At 38.7% G+C, this 24,042-nt stretch overlaps 2 protein-coding genes and 1 long non-coding RNA gene across 6 annotated transcripts in view; 2 read left to right on the plus strand and 1 right to left on the minus strand.

The window, feature by feature from the left end:
- Positions 1-24,042, plus strand: part of LOC136265393 (uncharacterized) — a 72,711-nt gene that overhangs the window by 33,444 nt on the left and 15,225 nt on the right. The gene's annotated exons all lie outside the window — the stretch shown is intronic.
- LOC136265453 (uncharacterized) lies at positions 4,692-19,077 on the plus strand. 3 transcript variants are annotated; one of them, XM_066060330.1, is made up of 5 exons: positions 4,692-4,715; positions 6,124-6,163; positions 15,214-15,279; positions 15,455-15,691; positions 18,557-19,077. In XM_066060330.1, exons 3-5 carry the CDS (start codon positions 15,219-15,221, stop codon positions 18,988-18,990), a joined length of 732 nt encoding a protein of 243 aa, XP_065916402.1. In that variant the 5' UTR covers positions 4,692-4,715; positions 6,124-6,163; positions 15,214-15,218; the 3' UTR covers positions 18,991-19,077. The 3 variants fall into 3 exon arrangements, with proteins under 3 accessions (XP_065916402.1, XP_065916390.1, XP_065916396.1); XM_066060318.1 differs by lacking the exon at positions 4,692-4,715 and adding an exon at positions 5,110-5,190; XM_066060324.1 differs by lacking the exon at positions 4,692-4,715 and adding an exon at positions 5,222-5,597.
- Positions 19,384-23,423, minus strand: LOC136265561 (uncharacterized). 2 transcript variants are annotated; one of them, XR_010705598.1, is made up of 3 exons: positions 23,056-23,423; positions 21,819-22,220; positions 19,384-19,688 (listed from the first exon to the last, which is right to left on the minus strand). It is a non-coding gene; the product is annotated as an uncharacterized lncRNA (long non-coding RNA). The 2 variants fall into 2 exon arrangements; XR_010705596.1 differs by having other exon boundaries at positions 19,384-19,713.

The following is a 24,042-nucleotide window of genomic DNA, read 5'->3' on the forward strand; positions in this document are numbered from 1 at the left end:
CTCACTGATGTATTAACCATTCTGGTATTTGTTTGCAAAACTCGCGTCATTTTGGCCGAATTTCAGCATATAGATGGCTCAGCCAGATGGCTAACAAGCTTCAATTATAACCATACTCCTCATGCAGGTACTTTACCTAGTACTGGTCATTGCTGACCCACGGCGCAGTTGCTGCTCTGCTTGTCCTGTGCTCCAGCGCAAGAAACATTTTGTCTGTCGCCAAAAAGCTGCACAGATCGTGCTGCCACCGTAAACTGACCAATAAAATCAAACCACCAATACATTGAGTTGATGATAGACTACTTGAACAATGTTGAGAGTGAATATCGTGGCATACGAAGAACCCTACGAACTGCTGGAACGAAAAATCACGTGATTTTGAGACATTTGTATCGTTTTCTACCAGAAGAAAGTGACAAACTTGGCTGCCACGCTGGTGTTATTCAAGTTACACTTAGCCTAACACATGACAATAGTTAGATAGTTGATTGGAGGATATCGATTTTTCGCGTTGCGGACCCTATCATAGCGTATTTCGTTATATTACCTTTTTACCACAAAATTAATAATATTACAGGGTACGTAGCGTGTTACTTATGTAACGCGTTACTCCCAACACTGTTCGTCATCAATCACCAGATACAGTCACGTGTTTATGTCTGAGTCGGTCTGACCTGGGCAGGCTAAGCAGTCCTAATAACACCACTGACTCCGAATAGTTTCTTGCACGTGGCGCAGGTACGCAAAAAGTGAAGTTTCTGGTATACTGCGGTTCTAAGAGACCTTGCGCGACAACAAAACAAGCGAAAATCACGTGCACAATAGTCTGGCGGCGCCCGTCCCTTCGCATAGAGTAAGGGTCTGGTATGCTTAGTATAGTGGAGTTTTATGATTATTATTAATACTTTACAATACAAGTGTGTATTGATGGTTTGCCAACAACTTGTGCTGGCAACCAGGAAATTACTTAATTACAAAACTAATTACTTAATTATGAAACTAATTACTTAATTACAAAACTAATTAATTACAAATAAGAGTTAGCTAGACTTACATCACTGAGAAATTACTAAATTATGGCAGTTTGTACATCTACAACAAAAATGATAGGTACATGGAATGTCAGGTGAGAAATTATTTTGGAAATGTTGTTGCAAATAATTATAAATGGTGGTTCTGATAGTTGGTAGTGACTGATCGAGATCAATGAATGGTAGTTTATTCCATAGTCTAGGTAATCTGTTAAAGTAAAAGTTTCTCGTGTAGTTGTTGTTGGTACGGATGTGAACAAGCTTGCTGGTGGAAGTTGATCTGGTATTGATGGTGCTGAAGGTCACGTAATGAAGTATACTGAAATGATCTGATGGCTGTTTTAGTACTTTGATAAAGAATATGATGTCGTAAAAGTCTAACATATACATTAGAGGCAGCAAATCCAACTTGAGCAGACGAGTCTTGTAATCATTATCATAATCTCTTAAAATAAATTTGGTTGCTTGTCTCTGAATCCTTTCCAGCATAACCGTATCTTTTATCAGGTAGGGATTCCACAATTGAGAGCAATAACTAAGTTGGGATCTGACAATTGTAGTGTAAAGAATGCATTTGGCTCTTATAGAATGACAGCAACTAAATGCACGTCTTAGTAGTCCTAAGTAGTTATAAGCTTTAGAAGCTAGATGTTCATAATGGTTCCTCCAAGATAGATCGTCAGTCAATAACAGGCCCAGATCATGATGTGAATGCAGTTGTGGGAGAGAGTGTTCATCAACTGAGTACAAGATGGGGTCTTGTTGTTGAAGCTTAAATGTATACATTTGTTGATACTGAGCAAAAGATCACCATCAATAGTCCAGGTGTGTAGTTGGTTTAGGTCTTGTTGTAAGTGCAAATAATCAGAGAATTGGAAGATGAGTTTGGCATTGTCAGCAAACAGGAAAAGATTTAAGAATTGTGTGATTGATGATATGTGACCGGATTTCACATAACAAGGCTTCCACACACACAAAATCAAACTTACGATTTTACCAGAAATGGATTGCTGGTCTAATACACTATCATATTTCACACTGTACTTCCTTCAGCACTGACAACTCTGGTTTCTGTAGCAGCTTTCTTCCGACCCTGTCAAAGCCACGAGTGTGAGATTGGCACCATTAAATGGCCATGGCTTTGTGATAATGGTGTGTAGTGAGCTGGGACTTCACAGAGAGCTCGCCAATAGTGTTCTCAGTCAATTTGGAGTAATTTGAGGGCCATGGAGGGCCATGGAGAGCCCAAACTTGGCCTCTGGATTCCAATCATCTTCTTACTTCATTTTATACCCGTATATTAAGACCACCGTCCACCCCCACCCTCCCACCCTATTACTACCACCGTCCACCCCCACCCTCCCACCCTATTACTACCACCGTCCACCCCCACCCTCCCACCCTATTACTACCATCTGTGATATTATTACCCGCTCGAAAAAAGCTGCTCAAAACAGGGCAAATTTTGGGTATCAGAAATGTATACACCCACTCAGTGATAGCTAGTGAACAGATGAACAATTGGTGCAAATTTTGTTTGCACAGCTGTAGGCACTGGGAAGTTATTACACAATGATTCCTTAAAATCGCCATATCTCCTAACAAAGCTTTGTGCGTCGAAGCCTTGTTTTGTCAAATTCAGTCACATTATGTCATTTATGTAGATCAGAAATAACAGTGGGCCAAGGATGCTACCTTGTGGTACACCCGACAGTACTGGTAAAAAGTCAGAAATAGAAGAACAGATTTTGACACACTGGGAACGATTGTACAGATAATTGTTGAACCAGTTCCAAAGATTACCCGTAATACCATTGTGTGACAATTTAACTAGGAGTTTGTTGTGTGGCACGCTGTCAAAGGCCTTATGAAAGTCTAGATATATGGAGTCAATTTGATGGCCTTGAGATGTGGTTTGATAGATGTCATTTAGATATAGCAAAAGTTGTTAAGTGGTGGACCTGCCAGGCAGAAATCCAAACTGGCATGTAGTGATGTTGTCAAGTACATGATTGATAATTCTATTGTAAACAAGAGATTCAAGGACTTTAGAGGTGTTGCACAGAAGGGAAATAGGTCTGTAGTTTTGCACAGATGATCGTTCAGCTGATTTGTATACCGGTACTATTAGATGGACTTTCCATTCCTGAGGGATAGCACCTGTTGAAAGACTTAAATTGAACAGAAGACAAAGTGGACGAGTGAGTGACAAGGCACAGTGTTTCAAGATCTTGGGGCTTATTGTGTCAATTCCCGTAGCTTTATTAGGATCTAGTTGGTTTAGGGCAGAATATACTTCATCTTCACTAAAGACTATTATATTTATTCCACTAGGAAGAGGGGTTGTATTGGTATAATAGGCAGATAAGGAAGGTGGAGTGAAAACCGAGTAAAAGTATTGGTTAAAAAGATTTGCCCTTGAAGTGTTACTGCTGGCTGAGATGTCATTGAAATAGACAGTGGGTGGAATAGTAGCAGATTTAGTAAAACTTCTGATGTGACGATAGATATTAGGATTTGAATTAGAGGCAAAGTTAGTGATAAGGTCAGTTTCATAGGTGGATTTAGCTGTGGCTGCATTTGATTGGAAAGACTTTTCAGCTTGGCTTAAACGTGTTGCATTACGATCAGAAGGTAAACGTTTGTAGGTTCTTCTAAGGGTATGTAAACATTTTAATTGGTGACACAAATCCTTAGTGAACCACTTTGGATATTGTTTAGAGTGGAGCTGGAACTTGGGGATAAACAATGTCTTGGCTTCATAGATAATAGACTTGATAATAGCCCAAGTAGTTTCGACATCAGAAAAATACAGACAGTTTAAGATATCAGAGTTACAAATGTAAAGATTCATTCTGGGAAAGTCTGCTTTGGAATAGTCATATGCATGTTGAGTTACATTGTCTGATGGCTGTGATCTGACATGAGATAATTCAAATGTGATGGGGAAATGATCAGACGACATTTGTACATTGTCATTAGAACAGACTGAAATACTATCAATTAGATCTTCATTGTTTGTTAGAACTAGATCTAGAGTATTACCATGGATATGAGTAGAGCAGGTTATAAGCTGTAGCAGTTTGTATTCAAAACAGATATCACAGAATGCATCAGCGACTGCAGAATTTCCACAGAGAGTATCCCAGTTGATTTCAAGCAGGTTAAAGTCACCTAACAATATAATGTTACAAGATGGTAGAAACTGGGACAAATGGCTTGAAAGAGACTGGATTTGCAAAAGATTAGGATTGGGAGGTAAGTACACAACACATATGATAGTTGTTTGTGAAAGTTCTACTTTAACACATAGCATTTGGACGTTAGTTGGGGAGGGGAGGATTTTGCTGACAACATTGTCTTGAACCGCAAGAAGAACTCCCCCACCCCTAGAGCCACGATCATTACGATATATTCTGTAGTTAGTGGGTAAAATTTCATTATCAAAAATGTTATTAGAAATTGTACCGATTACCAAAAACTGGTGCAACCAATCAGAACGCTCCACGTTTAATCAGCGCATTTTTGTTTATGTTACGTCAAAAGAATAAATCAAATGCCCTAACAGTACTGAGAGAAACAAAAGGAGTTAATAAAGAACAAAGAGAAGAAGGTGTTATTTCGGGAAGGGCTTTTCGCCTTGTTTGATACGCGAAAAACTCGGGTTACGCTCTGATTTCCTAAGTAGGGAGACATGTGTATTCTATAAAAGTAGACCAATCCATTTTCGCCTGTGTAAAGGCGAAGAAAGTTCAATATCACTGCCACAGATTTGGGTGAGGCACTTCCCTTAAGACCATTTTCGTTACATCATTACATTCAAATTAATTCCTCCAGAACAACTCGGTGATACTAAGCATACCAGACCCTTACTCCATGCAAAGGGGCAGGCGCCGCCAGACTACATGCACAAGATTTCGTCCAATCAAATCAATTTATTTTTGAAGTTCAAACTATAATTATCGCACGTGACGTTTTGTTGTCGCGCAAAGTCTCTTAGAACCGCAGTAACGTAATTTTGTGGTTAAAATAGTGATCACGTGATCCGTAGGATGTCTGTACATAACGAAGTCCATTATAAAGTGCCACGCCTTCGTAAATGGTCTATAAGTTTTAAAGTTTCGGCTACTTGGCTTATTTCTGCAGGAGCTAAGTGGCGGTATGTTCTGTAGCTTAGCTATAGTCTGTATAGTTGCAGCTCTTGCAGTCGCAGTAGCTGATCAGTGGTGATCCGCATACTGAGAGAATCTCAGTCTGAGTTGCGCTATCTATTTGTTTATCTGTCTGCAGTTTCATGGCAACACCGCAACAGTACTATATGCAGTATTTAACACCTGCTTATTGATTTATGATAAAATGACATGGAACTTCGCTACTGAGCTATACCGATTTGTGTCAAGAAACGTTTGCTATCAATATTATACTAAGCAACCAGCTACATTCATAGAAATGTAGCTAATTAGCTCAGTATGCTTCAGAAATTGCTGGAAGAAATGTGAAAGTAGTGCTTTAAATGACCTGACAATCTGACATGTGATGGCTACTCACTGGATCACTTTATAGATAGTAAGAGAATGGTGTAGCATGCATGTGTACCGAGGCCAATGCTCCCGAAAAATGCCGAAATGTGTACGAGACTTGGAGTCCCAATATTTTATTTATTGCACTAAGTGCTGAAGGTCTGTGGGACACCTGGTCCTACAGCCCTTACGTATTTCAAAAATATTTCAAATACAATATTATTTTCTACTGACAAGTTTTACTTGTGCATGAATGGACGATAGGGAGCCTCGACAGGAGCATCACAGAAACAAATACCACAAGTCATCGTAGCCGATCTTCGTTTCGACAAGTTTTTTTTTCCCGACAAGTCAATACGTGATTCGGATGGAAACTAAAATATCCGATTTCATAGATGAGCCCAATTTCAGGATTTCTCAATATTTATTGGATTTCTCAGATAATTTTTTTAAAAATTTGCTTCACCAGTGTACGAGACCCAAGCCGTTGGCGACCCCTCGTACTGTACTGTATGTGATGTACTGTATAGCTACCTACCTACCTATAGCTGTGTTTTATTATTCTGTTTTAGAATTGATTCTCAAAGAAGAAAGACAACTAGCGATAATAAGGTACAATAATTTGTAGTCTTGTTACATGCAGTGTAGTGTTCATGTTCGCATGACTGCAGTTAAGTTTTCTGGAACCAGACATTTCATAGGAGGCGGAAGGGTGCTAGAGTTGGGGGTGCCCAAAATTTATGGTGGTAGTAGTAGGTGTGCGAAGCACACCAAGCATGCGAAGCACACCAAGCATGCTAATTCTAGGGGAGTCTGGGGGCATGTCCCCCAGGAAATTTTTGAAAATTAAGTGTCAGAAGATTGAATTTGGAGGCATTTTCGGTGGTTTTATATAGCTGTTAATCAAATACTAGTACTTTTAAATATATGCTTGACTGTTGTATTAGGGTGACTGATCTATTGGGGTGACTGCTCTATTAGAGTATTTCGATCGTGATTGACAAGTTTCTGGAAGTTCATTTGACGACTATTGCCCAATACAGCTTTGAGTTGGGGGTGCTGAAGCACCCCCAGCATTTCCTCTTCCGCCGCCTATGCATTTAAAATGAGATTAGCTAATTTGGAGCATGGCAATTGTATAGCTACCAGCTCCTGTAGCTACCTGTAGTTGCATGTTGAATCTGACTGCATTTGGGCCTTTGCAGAGGATTATTGATAATTTCGCATCAGCAAAGTGTTAACTATAATTGTTTGAGGTGCTTAGTACATATGTGTATTGGATATAGCTGCTACAGTTATTAGAACAACTAGTTATATTGACTAAGTAAGACTATAGATTTAAGCTTCACCAATAAACGCTTCAATAAAAAAGTAGTAGCTCAGAACCCCTAAACCTGCCACAGTGTAAATTATTATTATCACACTTTATGTATTAGTGTATGTACCATGTATGTAATAGACACATGTCTTTTTGTGCAATAAATACAAAAATGAATCATGTTACTTATGAGGTAAACTATAGTATAGCTGCTACCATGCATGTACAGTAACTGAATAGTATAGGGATCTCAAAATTAAATACGTACTACTGTACTATGACAATAATGTGTCTGGTGAATATTCACTGCCATATACAGTAGTTTGTACAAATAAGTTCACTAATGCTGATAACAACAGGCCGATTAATTCACTGAATAGCTATATTGTAGTCAGATACTCTCTGTTCTTAATGTTAGTATAATCTAATCCAAAACAGCCAAGCTGTAAAAAAAAAGTGCGGCCCTGAGAAAGGCTATGGTGAAAAAAGATGTGAAATCCAAGGTGGCGGCCAAGAAATGGCTGTGATGGTAGGTTAATGGTAAAAAATTTAATAACGACAATTCAGGTGAATTTTGTGCCAAGACCAAGCGGCACCAAATTCACCTGAATTGTCATTATTAAAATTTTTACCATTAAAATTTTCGCAGATCCAGTCACAAATGCTATGCTAGCAAAACTTGGAGTATAATAGGCTGGAAACAGTGTTGAGCATTAATCTAGCACAAAAGGATAGCTGGGGTACACGTTCAGATGAAAAAATTAATTCTGGCACCATCCTTTCTTATGATGCGGTATGCGTGGGTTCACCAGTCATAATAATGTTGCAAAAAAAGTAAGCAAACAAGTATAAAGAAAAATTAGGAATTTTAAGCTTGATTAGGGATCATAGAAAAATTAGGAAACAAGGGAGGTTGCCTACACCTGCAGATATTCTAGTGAACATTTAACCTCTAATTCAGTATATGTATTGTGTGTGTGCGTGTATACATGCGTGCGTACGTGTGTGTGTGTGTGTGTGTGTGTGTGTGTGTGTGTGTGTGTGTGTGTGTGTGTGTGTGTGTGTGTGTGTGTGCATATGTCCATGTAGTGTAGTGGGTGGTGGCGATTGTGTGGTAGCAATAACTGTCTGGTACGTACTTTGTTTGTCTGATAACTGATGAGGTCCAGGGAACATAATTATAGTGGTTCAGTTGACCCAGCAGTAGTAATGGGAAAATGTGGACACTGGAGAAGTGATTATCAACCTCGTATGTCTCACTTATTGAGTTGAAAAAAGGTGTTATTTTGGGTGATAATGCCATCACTTGTAAACCTCCCAGGTCCATACTAAATGCTAAAATGAAAATTCAGGTCCATACTAAATGCTAGATGCTAATCTTCCTTCGTGAGGATTAGTTTGCACTGACTCAGTGTTCATGCAGTATTTGTATACAGGTACTCCATAGTAACCAAGGATATCAATGATGTACAGTGCTCCCTCGATTATCCAAACACTTGGTTATCCAAATTAATTAGAGTATTTTGTCTAAGATGTGTGTTCTATTAGAGTATTTGAACAGGGCTTTGTATATTTACTAAAGCTTTACAGCACAAGTGCTGAAGGTCTGTAAGACACCTGGTCCTACAGCCTGCTCAAAGACATTAGATACTAAGACATTAGCTACTTAAGGTGTGTTTGAAAAGTTGTAGAAAGGAGAAAAAAATCCATGACTGGACCTAGGTATCCTCGAACCTGCAGCCATCCGATTTACGCTCGAATGCTTACAGGAGTCTACCAGGCGGTCAGGATATTTTCTCCTTGATATTTTCATGTAATTATATCCATAGGAATTCTAGAGAGTGACTCATTATCTCTAAGTACCCCAAGTAGAACCAAATATATAAATGAATGGGCTTTGATTATCCAAACCTTTCAATTATCTGAACATGTTTTGGAGGGTCAGATAATCGAGGGAGCATTGCATTACCCTGTGATTAATGATTGTGTAAAGTAACACAGGTACTTTGAGTTAATAAGTCACTCTAGTTCCTATGAATACGTATACATCAAATTGACAAGGAGAAAACATCCTGACTGCCTGTCAGACTCCTGTAAACATTTAAACATTAATGAGATGGCTGCAGGTTCGAGGCTGCCCAGGTCCAGTCATGAATTTTTCTCCTTTCTCCACTGATATCTCTACAAGGTGACTGCTCTATTAGAGTGACTGCTGTATTAGGATGACTGCTCTATTAGAGTATCTTGATCTTGCACTTGCTACACCAAGTTGGATTTTGTGTTATAACTCTGTGGCCTTAAATCTGATTCTTCTAAAATATTGAAGCGCCTTTCTAAGGTGTTTAATCCATCTGTACGCCAATTTTAAATCATTCCACTGAGTGGTTTGTCTGGTAGGCATGGCAAGTATTCTTTATTTTTAAATTAGCTAATCTTGATCGTGTAATTGTTCCACACTGTTGATTGGTTCACGTTCTTTAGCTCGATTTCTTTCAAACCACAAAAGGTTTGAGGTTCAATAGTTAACCTATCTGCATACCAATTTTCAGCTTTTTCCTATAAGCAGTTTACCCTGTAAGCATGACAACATATTGGTGTTATTTTTTGTGAATAATCGCTAATAACTCCTTGACTACTTATCATATTCCAGCCAAACGTGGTACCAAGATGCGTCTTTATACACCCCTTCTGTGTGCCAAACTTCAAGGCAATCGGATATTGCATGGCAGCTTTTGTAAGTGTGCAAAAAGACGAAGAAAAATAAATATATATATTCATGGTGTGAGGTGCTGGCTTCTTGGGCCACACAAGACACTACCATATGTCTTCATTAGTAATACTGAAGTGTTTTTCTTAATACCATACTGTTTTCAAGAATGCAATACTGCCTATCTCTAAAGGAAAAATTAGGAATTTTAAGATGGACTAGGGATTAAAGAAAAAATGTAGTGAAACAAGGGAATAGCTAAACAGTTGTGAAACAAGAGAGGTATATGCAGTCTATCTGCAGATATACTATAGTCCATTAGTGTATCTGCAGGTATAGACTGTTTCACACCTTTTTAGCTATTCCCTTGTTTCAGACTTTTTCTTTGATCCCTAATCCAACTTAAGATTTCTACCTTTAAACCTATAATCAAGACACACTACCGTGTGTCGTGCGGCCCAAGAAGCCGGCGCGCAACACCCGTAAGTATATTGACAGGAAGAAAGAAAACGCAATTTTCGCACTTCCGTAGCTCTGTGCTGCCTTGATGAAACAAGACGATTTTTGCTGTGGACACTCCCTCCAACTTCAGCACTCCACATTCCAAATTTGAGCGAAATCGCTTCAAGCGTTCCCGAGATATGCGACTTCAAAAATTGGCTTAGTTTCTTCGTGTTTTTTTTCTTATTTTTCTTCCTCTTTTTGCACACTTACAAAAACTGCTATAAAACGCGAACACAATATCCGATTGCCTTGAAATTTGGCACACTGAAGGGGGTATAAAGGCGCATCTCTGTACTAACTTTGGCTAGAATACAATAAACAGGAAAAGAGTTATGAGCGATTATTCACGAAAAATAACACCGATATGTTGTCACGCCTACAGGGTAAACCGCGTATGGGAAGAAGCTGAAAATCAGTGGGTGAATAGGTTAACTATTGAACCTCAAACCTTTTGTGGTTTGAAAGAAATCGAGCTCAAAACCAGGAAGATACAACGAAAAAGCCAACAGTGTGTAACAATTACGCAATCGAGATTAGCTAATAAAAAATTACTACTTGCCATGCCTACCAGATAAACCGCTTGGGGTAATGCTTTGAAAATCGCTGTATAGATGGAGTAATCATCTTAGAAAGGCTCTTCAATGGTGTAGAAGAATCAGACTTAAAGCCACGGAGTTATAACACGAAATCCAACTTGGTGCAGCAAGTGCGAGATCGAGATACTCTAATAGAGCAGTCATTCTAATAGAGCAGTCACCCTGAAGAGAATTCAAAAGATCAGCTAGAAACAAGTAACCTGTATAGAGATCAGCTGTAAACAAGTTACCCTGTAGAGAGATCAGCTACAAACAATTCACCCTGTAGAGAGATCAGCTAGAAGAAGTTACCTTGTAGGGAGTTCATGCAACTATGGAAAGAGATAGTTCAGCTAGAAGAAATCACCTTGTAGAGTTCAGCTACAAAGAAACTACCATGTAGAGAGTTCAGCTACAAACAAATCGCCCTGTAGAGAGATCAATAGAAGAAATTACCTTGTAGAGAGTTCAGCTACAAAGAAACCATCATGTAGAGAGTTCAGCTACAAGCAAATCTCCCTGTAGAGAGATCAGCTAGAAGAAGTTTCCTTGTAGAGAGTTCAACTACAAACAAATCACCCTCTAGAAAAATCAGCTAGAAGAAGTCACCTTGTAGAGAGTTCAGTTACAAAGAAACCATCATGTAGAGAGTTCAGCTACAAACTAGTGACCTTGTAGAGACATCAGCTAAAGGAAGTTACCTTATGGAGAGTTCAGCTACAGAGAAACCATCATGTAGAGAGTTCAACTGCAAACAAATCACCTGTAGAGAGTTCAGCTATAAACAAATCTCCCTGTAGAGAGATCAGCTAGAAGAAGTTTCCTTGTAGAGAGTTCAGCTACAAACAAATCACCCTCTAGAAAGATCAGCTAGAAGAAGTTACCTTGTAGAGAGTTCAGCTACAAAGAAACCATCACGTAGAGAGTTCAGCTGCAAACAAATCACCTGTAGAGAGTTCAGTTACAAAACAAATCTCCCTGTAGAAAGATCAGCTAGAAGGAGTCACCTTGTAGAGAGTTCAGCTACAAACTAGTGACCTTGAAGAGACATCAGCTAAAGGAAATTACCTTGTAGAGAGTTCAGCTACAAAGAAACCATCATGTAGAGAGTTCGGCTGCAAACAAATCACTTGTAGAGAGTTTAGCTACAAACAAATCTCCCTGTAGAGAGATCAGCTAGAAGAAGTTTCCTTGTAGAGAGTTCAGCTACAAACAAATCACCCTCTAGAAAGATCAGCTAGAAGAAGTCACCTTGTAGAGAGCTCAGTTACAAAGAAACCAGAGTTCAGCTACAAACTAGTGACCTTGTAGAGACATCAGTTACATTGTAGAGAGTTCAGCTACAAAGAAACCATCATGTAGAGAGTTTAGCTGCAAACAAATCACTTGTAGAGAGTTCAGCTCAGCGTTGAAACCGGGTCGGGTCATCCGGGTCATCCGGGTCACATTTTCTCCGGGTCATCCGGGTCTGACCCGGTTTACAATTTATCCGGGTCTGACCCGGATTGGATCACGTGAGAAACGAAATTGTTCGTTTGACGACGTGGAACTTATAAACGCTATCGCGTAGCTCTTTCGTGAGCCACGCCCACTTATCGCATTACCAACATACGCTCAGCCACGCTCATTTGTTAGTAAGTGTAGTATGCAGCACGAAATTGAGGGTATCTATGGTGAGGGGTAGCTATTGTCAGTAGGTGAAGACCTATTTTTTTTTCTTTTTTTTTTTCTTCAACCAACAGCTAGGCTGAAGTTGCAATATTTACTCAACACGAATCGAACACTCAAAATGTAGACTCGTTCGCTCACTCGAGACTAGCCGAAACACGTCTCGGCTTTAATTAATCCGGGTCAATCCGGGTCAATCCGGGTCACATCCGGGTCAAATCCGGGTCTGACCGGGATTGCTATCCGGGTCAGTGGGTCATCCGGGTCAGCAGTAGTGACCCGGTTTCAACGTTGGTTCAGCTATAAACAAATCTCCCTGTAGAAAGGTCAGCTAGAAGAAGTCACCTTGTAGAGAGTTCAGCTACAAAGAAACCATCATGTAGAGAGTTCAACTGCAAACAAATCACCTGTAGAGAGTTCAGCTACAAACAAATCTCCCTGTAGAGAGATCAGCTAGAAGAAGTTTCCTTGTAGAGAGTTCAGCTACAAACAAATCACCCTCTAGAAAGATCAGCTAGAAGAAGTCACCTTGTAGAGAGCTCAGTTACAAAGAAACCAGAGTTCAGCTACAAACTAGTGACCTTGTAGAGACATCAGTTACCTTGTAGAGAGTTCAGCTACAAAGAAACCATCATGTAGAGAGTTTAGCTGCAAACAAATCACTTGTAGAGAGTTCAGCTATAAACAAATCTCCCTGTAGAAAGATCAGCTAGAAGAAGTCACCTTGTAGAGAGTTCAGCTACAAAGAAACCATCATGTAGAGAGTTCAACTGCAAACAAATCACCTGTAGAGAGTTCAGCTACAAACAAATCTCCCTGTAGAGAGATCAGCTAGAAGAAGTTTTCTTGTAGAGAGTTCAGCTACAAACAAATCACCCTGTAGAAAGATCAGCTAGAAGAAGTTACCTTGTGGAGAGTTCGGCTACAAAGAAACCATCATGTAGAGAGTTCAGCTGCAAACAAATCACCTGTAGAGAGTTCAGCTACAAACAAATCTCCCTGTAGAGAGATCAGCTAGAAGAAATTACCTGGTAGAGAGTTCAGCTACAAAGAAACCATCATGTAGAGAGTTCAGCTGCAAACAAATCACCTGTAGAGAGTTTAGCTACAAAGAAACCACCATGTAGAGAGTTCAGCTGCAAAGAAACCACCATGTAGAGAGTTCAGCTGCAAAAAAATCACCTGTAGAGAGTTTGGCTACAAACAAATCTCCCTGTAGAGAGATCAGCTAGAAGAAGTTTCCTTGTAGAGAGTTCAGCTACAAACAAATCACCCTCTAGAATAATAAGCTAGAAGAAGTCACTTGTAGAGAGTTCAGCTACAAAGAAACCACCATGTAGAGAGTTCAGCTGCAAAGAAATCACCTGTAGAGAGTTTGGCTGCAAACAAATCTCCCTGTAGAGAGATCAGCTAGAAGAAGTTTCCTTGTAGAGAGTTCAGCTACAAACAAATCACCCTCTAGAAAGATCAGCTAGAAGAAGTCACCTTATAGAGAGCTCAGTTACAAAGACACCACCATGTAGAGAGTTCAGCTACAAACTAGTGACCTTGTAGAGACATCAGTTACCTTGTAGAGAGTTCAGCTACAAAGAAACCATCATGTAGAGAGTTCAGCTGCAAACAAATCACCTGTAGAGAATTCAGCTACAAACAAATCTCCCTGTAGAGAGATCAGCTAGAAGAAGTTTCCTTGTAGAGAGTTCAGCTACAAACAAATCACCCTCTAGAAAGATCAGCTAGAAGAAGTTACCTTGTAGAGAATTCAGCTACAAAGAAACCATCATGTAGAAAGTTCAGCTGCAAACAAATCACCTGTAGATAGTTCAGCTACAAACAAGTCACCCTGTAGAGAGTTCAGCTACAAAGAAACTATTCCGTAAAGAGCTCAGCTGCAAACAAATCACCTGTACAGAATTCAGCTACATCCTGTAGAGAGGTCAGCTAGAAGAAATTACCTTGTAGATAGTTCAGCTACAAAGAAACCACCATGTAGAGAGTTCAGCTGCAAAGAAATCACCCTGTAGAAAATTCAGCCACAAACAAATTGCCCTGTAGAAAGATCAGTTAGAAGAAGTTACCTTGTAGAGAGTTCAGCTACAAAGAAACCATTCTGTAAAGAGCTCAGCTGCAAACAAATCACCTGCACAGAATTCAGCTACAAACAAATCACCCTGTAGAGAGATCAGCTAGAAGAAGTTACCTTGTAGATAGTTCAGCTACAAACAAATCACCCTGTAGAGAGATCAGCTAGAAGAAGTTACCTTGTAGATCGTTCAGCTACAAACAATTCACCCTGTAGAGAGAGCAGCTAGAAGAAGTCACCTTGTAGAGTGTTCAACCACCATGGAGAGTTCTGTAATAAATAATGTATTATTTAAATATAATTTGTACATTTACTGATAAATATTTAAAGTACATCTGCTTCATCTTTTCTTCTTCCTGTGGTAAAGAAAAAAAGACAGGTTAAAAAAGTCCCAAAGCCAACCATAGGCCGACTTTGGGGTATACAAATGCAAAAAGAAATGAAATCTAATCCAAAACAGCCAAGCTGTACAAAAAACAGTGCGGCCCTCAAAAAGGCTATGGTGAAAAAAGATGTGAAATCCAAGGTGGCGGCCAAGAAATGGCTGTGATGGTAGGTTAATGGTAAAAATTTTAATAATGACAATTCAGGTGAATTTTCATGCCGCTTGGTCTTAGCACAAAATTCACCTAAATTGCCGTTATTAAAATTTTTACCATTAACCTACCATCACAGCCATTTCTTGGCCGCCACCTTGGATTTCACATCTTTTTCACCATAGCCTTTTTGAGGGCCGCACTGTTTTTTTACAGCTTGGCTGTTTTGGATTAGATACTACTATCTGGACTTATTGTATGTATGTTGCAGACAACATGATGCTTGCAGTGGTTGGATTACTATTATTGGTGAAGTGTACCTTGCAACAGAACAGTAGTAAGTAGAGTGTGTGTATGTATGCAGTTGCTAGTATGCATAATTGTGGACTGCTGAAAATGCATTTTTACTGCATGAATATGTATAATACATGTATGTAGCTGAAAATGAAACCATGTGTATATGTTTTTTTCTGTTTTGAGTGATAATCAAATACATAATTGTTTTATTGCAGCACTCAGTCAACCAGCTACAGGTCCTAGTATAACATGTCAAGGAAATGATGTAACTCTACAATGTGTGATAATACCAATGAATATAGTTTGGAGGAGAAACGGAACAGTTGTTGATTCTAATGTTCTTACCAATCATCAGTTTGTGTTCAACTCTACATATAATGCTGTTACTGATCTTGCGATCACTAATGTTACACTAGAGGATGATAACAGTTCCATAGTGTTGAATGTGATAGGTCAGGAAATTAAACCTGTTTATAAGTAATTAGTCAAATTCCATAGCCACATTAGATTTTGCTAATTCATTCTTTAGCTACCAAATCACTTTACTATACTTACCACATTAGTTGTCACTTGTGTATCCATCAAGCATAAAGAGCCATTGGACACCACAACAGTCAGATCCTGACATTATCATGTTATGTGGGCTGCTACAGCAATATGCTTTTTTGGCTTTTTCAGATCAGGAGAAATCAAAATCCCAACTCTATCTTCCTTCAATGGTTCCAAGCACTAATCATGGGTAAGCGTACATAGTTATTGATGATACAGAGCACCTCAATTGCTAAAAGTGCATCTGAAAATTTTTGAAGTTCATCAGCTTGGTAAGGGTGTTGATGTGTATACTGGAAACACCAAATTTTCACTGCCAGTAACTGCAGCCATTCAACATAATTATGTCAATCTGGAGCACAGAACCAGGCCCATTCTTTAGGTTTAGTAATGGGGAACCCACCGGAATGCCCAAGTGATGAATTAATGGAATTTTATATCTTCAAACATTGCACACCAACACTATAGTAGTATTAAGGTCATGCTCAGTTTTGCATTTATTAAATGTTAGAATGTCTGAAAAACTCCACTAATGAAGTATGGATATTTACATGTTCTAATAGAGTATACATGACTGCTCTATTATAGTATATCGATCTTTTTAAAAAGTTTCCAAGAGAGCTCATGTTACCTCTGTAAATCCTTCCCTGAGAGATGAATGCAAGCTTTATCAATGGTTGTGCTGTGCCAAACACTATTACTCACTCATTTTGTCCTGCCACACTAAATAGTGTGTTAGGGTCCAGCTTGGGCCAGCTGCAAAAGTTTAAATTTTACAAGGGGGTTTCTGAACCCCTTGGAACCCCCCCTCCCTACGTCCCTGCACAGGGCTGCCAAGAGATATCAGGGAAGCCTGCAAGGGCATGTATAATCAGAGGCGTAGCCAGCCTTTCATGGTTACCAGGGCTTTACGGATAACATTACCAGGGCTAACAGTACTTTAAACTGACAGGTTGAGCTCAAATTACCAGGACTTTAACTGTGATACAGGACTCTAGCCCTCTGGTTGGCTATGCCACTGCCTTTGAATTTTAACAATCAGTGTGGCAATCTAGAGGCATTTTGGGGTTGATCAGTTTTAGTTGATTGATGCAGACCAGACGTACATCCTCACTCCACAAGGATCTTAGCTATGTCACACTAGATTTCAAGGTGTTGCCCATTCTGAAATCACTTAGCCTCGTAAGGTGTCACTGTACCAATTTTGGACCTGTTGGTGCTCAGTTGGGACCACCATGTCATATGATTAAAACTGTAAGGGACCAGATACATTTAGCTACTGCTGTGTGTGCAGGGTTACCAAGGAAACTGGTGCACTTTGCTCAGGGTCTTCAGGCTTGAAAGATACTTTTAAAACCTCTAGCATCAATTTTTAAGCCATTTAAAAAAACATTTAAATTGCGTGCAATAATCCTACACAGCTTCTGGGGGCTGCATCCCCGACCCATTAAAATTCTATATTGCTGAACTGTTGAAAGTTGCTGTAGCATATTTGAACAAGCTAATCATGCATTTATATGCACACATACGTGACTGTATATTAGGCACACTTGTGATGTAATTGATTGAGCACGTCGTATTCTATTGTTTTCGCATCAAATCTAATACAGTTGCTTACTAGCTATGTACTTATTTGCAACTTTAACTGATGACTGGCATTAGGTATGAGGCTATTATGCTCCAAAAATTGAGTATTATGTTTTGAGCAGTGCTCAAAAAATCACCCATTATGCTTTTGAGAATTGCCCATTGTTCCCAAAATTATGCCACCATAATTGGCTAATAATGCCAGTTTATTGCTGTATCAGACCATTTTCATTGATGTTTAAGTTTCAAATAGTCTTTTAATCCTTTAGCTGGTTGCTGTATTAGAGTATTTCATTTCAATGTGACTGCTTTATTAGAGTAAATAACATTCAGTGACTGTTTTATTAGAGTTTCTGATTGTTCTATTAGAGTATCTCAATCTTTTAAGCTGAATTGTACAATCTGCAGATTTTCCTACAGTTAAAGCTTTATAATCACCTCAAAATGCTAGCATAATTCCTGATTCCCACACACACCTATTATGCCCGAAATTATGCTGGCATAATTGCCGCATCCCTAACTGACATAGCTATAATATGTTGGTAATTTTGTGCCTGTTTTACTTGGTGTCCACTCATGTGTAATGGAACTAGCACTTGTGCAAACTGCAAAATAGATGCAGTACCAATCAGATTGCAATGAATTTCTTTTCATTGACAGTGGATTCTTAACAAGAAACCTTATCAGTTTTGAAAATGATTGGTGCTACATCTATTCTTGCACTTCGCACAAGTGCTATTATTGATACAACCAGATCATTGCTCTACTAGGGTCTGGCTACACCAGACTAGACTTCAAGGTGCGTGTAAACCAATCAGATTGCAGCATTTTCAAATTTGATAGGATTTCTTTATACACTTACCAGGAAACTTTGGTGACATAAAGCATTGGCCAATTTGGTTTAATTTGCAAACTTTTTCCCACCAAAGTATATTTCCTGCCATTGTTCCAATGTGACAAAATCATTTTTCGCCAATAGCTATTCGCCAAAGTTTTAAGCTGCCAAATTTTCCTACTACACGGTCATTCTTGGTTTCTAGTGAGGTCACGGTGTATTACTTGCTGATTAAGTATTTACTAATTCTGAAATCAGCTTTTTATTACTTACAGAAATACATAGTCACTGTATAAATGTCGTATTGAAACTACTGATACTTCTATGTTTTGTGTTTATTTTTCAGGTAACCTTTTGAAAAGACTGCTTCAGAGTGAGGAACTGCAAGAGGCTATTAAACAATGGCTAACAGCTCATTTGCCAAAGATAATACAAGAATTTGGTCGAAGATATAAGACCATAATTGTATCGCTTGGTAAACCAGCTGTAAAAATTTTCTTGAGAGAATTGATAAACTATCGCATTGAGAAAGTGACGACGTTACACAGTACTTGTCTGACTGTAACTGTGATAGCTGACCTAGCCCAAGAAGGATTGAAGCTTATTGGGTATGAAGATGCTGGAATGATTATTGGTGGTGCTGGGAATGTTGCTACTTTTACAGCTTTTGGATATATCGGTCATGGACCCAGAGGATTAGTTGTAGGAGCACTGGTAGGGTTTCTAGTTTGGGGAGCTGGAGAAATTACTGGTAGTATCATTGAACATGTGTTTTCTTAACTTGTACATTGTGTAAAATCTACCCTTTTTTTCTTACTGAGGCACAATTATTGTAGTGGACATTGATAAAAAATTTCACATTGTCAAGGTGTGTGCCGAATTCTATGCAGTAGGCATATCTGCAGGGGATACAGTGGTCACATTTTTTATACTCTCCCTATATTGCATGCTGTTGTAGACTATGAGAAAGTAATCTATTCTTTTAGCTGGTTAGTGGTCACTATAACGATTCTCATTCTACAGTAAATAGCCAACTATGGGACATTTGTAGTAGTTGACATTTAATATAATTAATTTTGGTGTATACAATGAAGCCTTATATGAGATATATTAATAGATAAACCGATATACTATACTCACATTTCATATATTATGTGAATGCAAATGCAGTTATTAAGCTGATAATGTATTTCAGCAGGAACAGCATTGTTAACGGCAAAGTTATAATTACACAATCATTATACAAAACAGGAAAAATTAATATTTTTGATTATCTTGATCTGTACCCACTGCATTTTATCTTATAGTATATCAATTCACGATGATGCATAAATTATATCCAACTTAGGGTATTTTCAATACATATCTAAGTGTTAGTGCAATACTATTATTGATGTCATTCACCATTTCTCTTTTGTAATTGTTTGCCCCATCTTCTGTATAACTTCTGACATTTCACAGTCTGATCTACAAGGCCGCTGTGGAATATAGGTTTATTGTCGGCTACAGTTGAATACATTCATATGAATTATCTGCATTACAGATACAGAAACTTTAAGAGTAGTGGAAGATCTGTCCTATTCTTCCACATGCTGCCTAGCTAGCTGTATCGATGTCAGTCAACCTAGTCCTAGTTGACACCTGTACTACTATCAATGGCACACCTACACCTAGGCTCATGGCAATGGCCATGGGCCTAGTAACAAATCAAAGGATTGAGCCAGATGAATTGAGCAAAACCTTCAGTTTTCAGAATATCAAGATCAGGTGTTCAGATTTCTACTGTATCTTAAACTCTGGATAAACATGTGTCACAGCATGAAATACCAGTAAGTTAGGAGAGTTCAATATCAGAGCAGCCATACATACATGCACCAGCCTATGATGAGTTAATCATAAAACTGTCAGGATTTTTTTTTTTTTTTTTTGCTGTGCTATATAAACAGAAAATTACATGAGAAGGATAATGATGGTTTAGTAAAGCCCTTGCATGAATATAGCCACACATAAGGTACTTCAATTTTTTTTACAACTGCAGTAATTATGCATGGTATCAGAACAACAAAACACAATGTAAGCCATTAACATGCAAGTGAGTGACAGTATAAGTGAGACAGTGGTAATGCATAGTTATTAGTCTAGCTGTTAAAGGATGACACATGCTGACATGGAAAAAAGTGGTACCAAGATAAATTTGGTATCATTGGATGCAGAATTTTCTGGAGAATAACATATCCAAAATCTTAATGGGGATTTTAAAAAATTTTAATGTACAGTAGCTACATAGTTGCCAAATAAAGCAAATAGCAACATGTATCAATCATCCAGAGTCTAAAGAAAAATAGCTTAGCAGTGGTTTTAAACACTCCATGGCCAGCTACTTAAAATGCCATGTTATAGCTACTAAACAAATTCATTTTCAGTAACTTAAAGTTTCACTGCAGCATTTAATATTCATAATTGCTGAATTGTCAATGTAAAAGCTATCAAAAGTGCCTCTGCTCGACATGACTTGTGCAATTTCTTCTGTGTCTCCTTTCTCAGTAGCAATGCCTTTGGCAATAATCTTTACAGCAATTCAACAATATTCTCCCCTACAGTCTCCACAAGCTGTTACAGACTTAAATCCACATTTGATTGACCATTGTTACGACATAACATTTATGGATTTTCATAAGTTTAGACTGCTAGGTTTCAATGAGTTCTTTGTGGCTGCATTCACAACGGGTGAGAATGTAGCACCTTAAAGCATGGCACAACTAAGTAAGTATTTGTGAGTTCATCCCAGAGTGTGACCTACAAGCAGTGGCGTAACTAAACCCGGGCCTACCAGGGCCCAGGCAGCAATCAAGTCACGCCCACGGAATTAGCAATAGGGTAGTAGAAAAAGATTATTTCACCGAATAATCGTTTGAGGCCTTGACAACAGCACACATTTTGGCTGCAAAACAGTTATATTACCTTTCGTTATGTAATCACTTCAAACTACCAGGTTATCGGTATAAGCGCCTCTATAAAAAAATCGTTTCGATAATTCCACTACTGTAAATAGTGTAGCTAATAGCTTTACTTGTGAATAATACTTCAACTTATGCACCTATCAATGTATTGCCCACCACCCCCCCCCCCTCGGGCGTAAGTGGGGCTTTACAGGGGGAATTGACACGAAACTGCTGCCCCACTATGGGGCATTTGACGATCGTTCAGTAAGCACCCAAATATTTTTTCTTGTAACTTGCTTCGCTATGTCAAATCCCGAGTAAATCCCGCGTTGCAACCAGTGGGGATTTGACACGATAGGTTTGCCCTACTATGGGGCATTTGACATTCGCCTGTGTCAAATCCCCACCATATCAAACAATTAAGCGACTTTAAAAAAAATTTTTTTCGTTTACAAGATACACGCGTCTACACTGCAAGCAGGTTTTCAAGGCTCTGTCATGGAGCGTCAGATAACTTTTAAACCTTTCCCCCGTTCTAGCAGGAATGGCCAAGATGACATCTACTTTCACGTAAAACGCAACAGCTTAATACGGCCTTTTTCATGGTACAAAGTAGGGGGTTTAACATTACACATAAAACCATTGGCAATGAAAATATTGGCTCACCCCAACAATCCAGGCGCGAACTTTTTAACTAATCCCCGTCATACAAGGCTAGATCACTCCTTGCTTGAATACTTCAGCTAGTTATACCGTTCGTGACGAACGTTATACATGATACAAATAATTTTATAAAAATCACCATCTCAATCCAATAGTCGCATACCCCGGCTGAGCACTAATTATTAGTGAAGCGCGCGCTATATTGCGTGGGCGAGTTGCAATGTAGAAGCATTCCTTTCGTGAATGTTTAATTCATCAACTTTTCAATGGTCAATAGCCATTGTACATGTAATCAAATAAATATTAATTTTTTTTAAAAATTGTCAATATAAAACTTTCAAGTTAGCTGTTTGCAGATCTCCAGAATGTAAACCTTAGCTGTTTGCAGATCTCCAGAATGTAAACCTGTGGAAAAAAACGGTCACATTTTAATTGGTGAATTTTAAAAAATCTTTATCACGCACGCGCACGCACACACACACACACACCCACACCCACCCACACACACCCAAACGCACACACACTACACTACACTACACTACACTACACTACACTACACTACACTACACTACACTACACTACACTACACTACACTACACTACACTACACTACACTACACTACACTACACTACACTACATATTCACATAAAAATAAAACACTACAAGGTATTGTAAGGGTTGTTTACATTAGTTAATTTTGTGGTCCACCACATATAGCAACAAGGGAAATGTGTATCTGTGATAAAGAATTTAATTTAGATTCTAATATCATTATTAGATGGTCAGACTACCTTTGTCAACTAGTGACTTTTGGTAAAAAGCGAGGGGTAGCCAATGCCTTGGGACTCTTGTACACTATGTGAGAAATCCAATCAGAAATACACAAATATTTTAGAAACCAAATCCTAAATCCAAAATCACGTAAAAATAATGGAGAAAGTGAGTTTAACAAAGTAGACAATGATCGATCACGAATACCTAAAACAAGATGTAGATCAACAACTGTACAGGTAGTTACTAGTTAGCAATCTCACTAAATGCTTTTAAAATACATAAAGATTGGGACTCTCGTACACACCATTTGGGTGCTTTGCGTGGGCGTTGGCAACCCCTCCGGTACACCATTTCGGTGTTTTGCATGGGCGTTGACTACCCCTCGAAAAAACAGAAACAAAAAGACTATACAGAAGATGAGCCCTGCACAGCTACGTGGGTTTCTTAGTACAAAGCATACACTCACCTTATTTGTACAGTGCCCAATCGTCATCATGGACGCTTCCACCTCCCACCGTGCACTAAAGTAATAGAAACATCATTAAAATAATAATATAAGCATTAATATTATTATAGCATAACACAGCAGCTCAATATTACAGCATGATAAACAAACCAAAGTATTTATACAGAAAACTACGTCCTAGACATTTAATCGTCATTGAGCAAGGCCATTTTAACGAAGGTGCAAATTGTGCGTGGGCGGGTGATTCATTACATTCTGTTCGCTGTTTATAACTATCACTGGCAAACTAATGTGTATACAATATCAAAGAACGTATATATTTAAACAGTTGCATGATACTTATAGACTGTTTTTTCACTGTCAGCCACTTCTTGTGCGTGGGCGACCCACCACCCCACCCCCTATATGATATACGTGCTATACAGGTGAGCATATAAAAGTTGCTAAAATTAACAGGTTTCTGTAGAATCAGTTTTTTAAAAATAATTCTAATTGAACAAACAGTACATTTTCATACTATAGCTAAATGACATTAAAATATATTGAATTGTTCTGATATGCTATAGCCCCATATATGCCCGAGGGGGGGTAGTGGGGCAATACATTGATAGGTGCATTATTACACTGTGCCCTGGTGTTGGTACAAATCTAGTTACGCCACTGCCTACAAGTGTACCAGTGTATACTGCTATAGTGCTATTCACAGAGGAACTACCAAGCATTTTACAAAAATTAATTCATTATATCGGACAAACAATATATCTAGACTGGGTATTAAAACCATAGGTACCTGCCAAGTATGATGCTATCACACTTTCTGAAAGTGCTTGATGCATCAAGTCGATTCAAGTGTAATGCTAACACAATGGGCAGAATTTACCGGCAGATTAATTGTCATGCCATACTATATATCCTGTAAAAACAAATAGCTATGTGCGAATAAGGGTCTCCATACACATCCAATTCTATGAACTTGGAAGACCATAA

Source organism: Dysidea avara, chromosome 1 (genome assembly GCF_963678975.1).
Source record: "Dysidea avara chromosome 1, odDysAvar1.4, whole genome shotgun sequence".
In the NCBI taxonomy this organism is placed as follows: Eukaryota; Metazoa; Porifera; class Demospongiae; order Dictyoceratida; family Dysideidae; genus Dysidea; species Dysidea avara.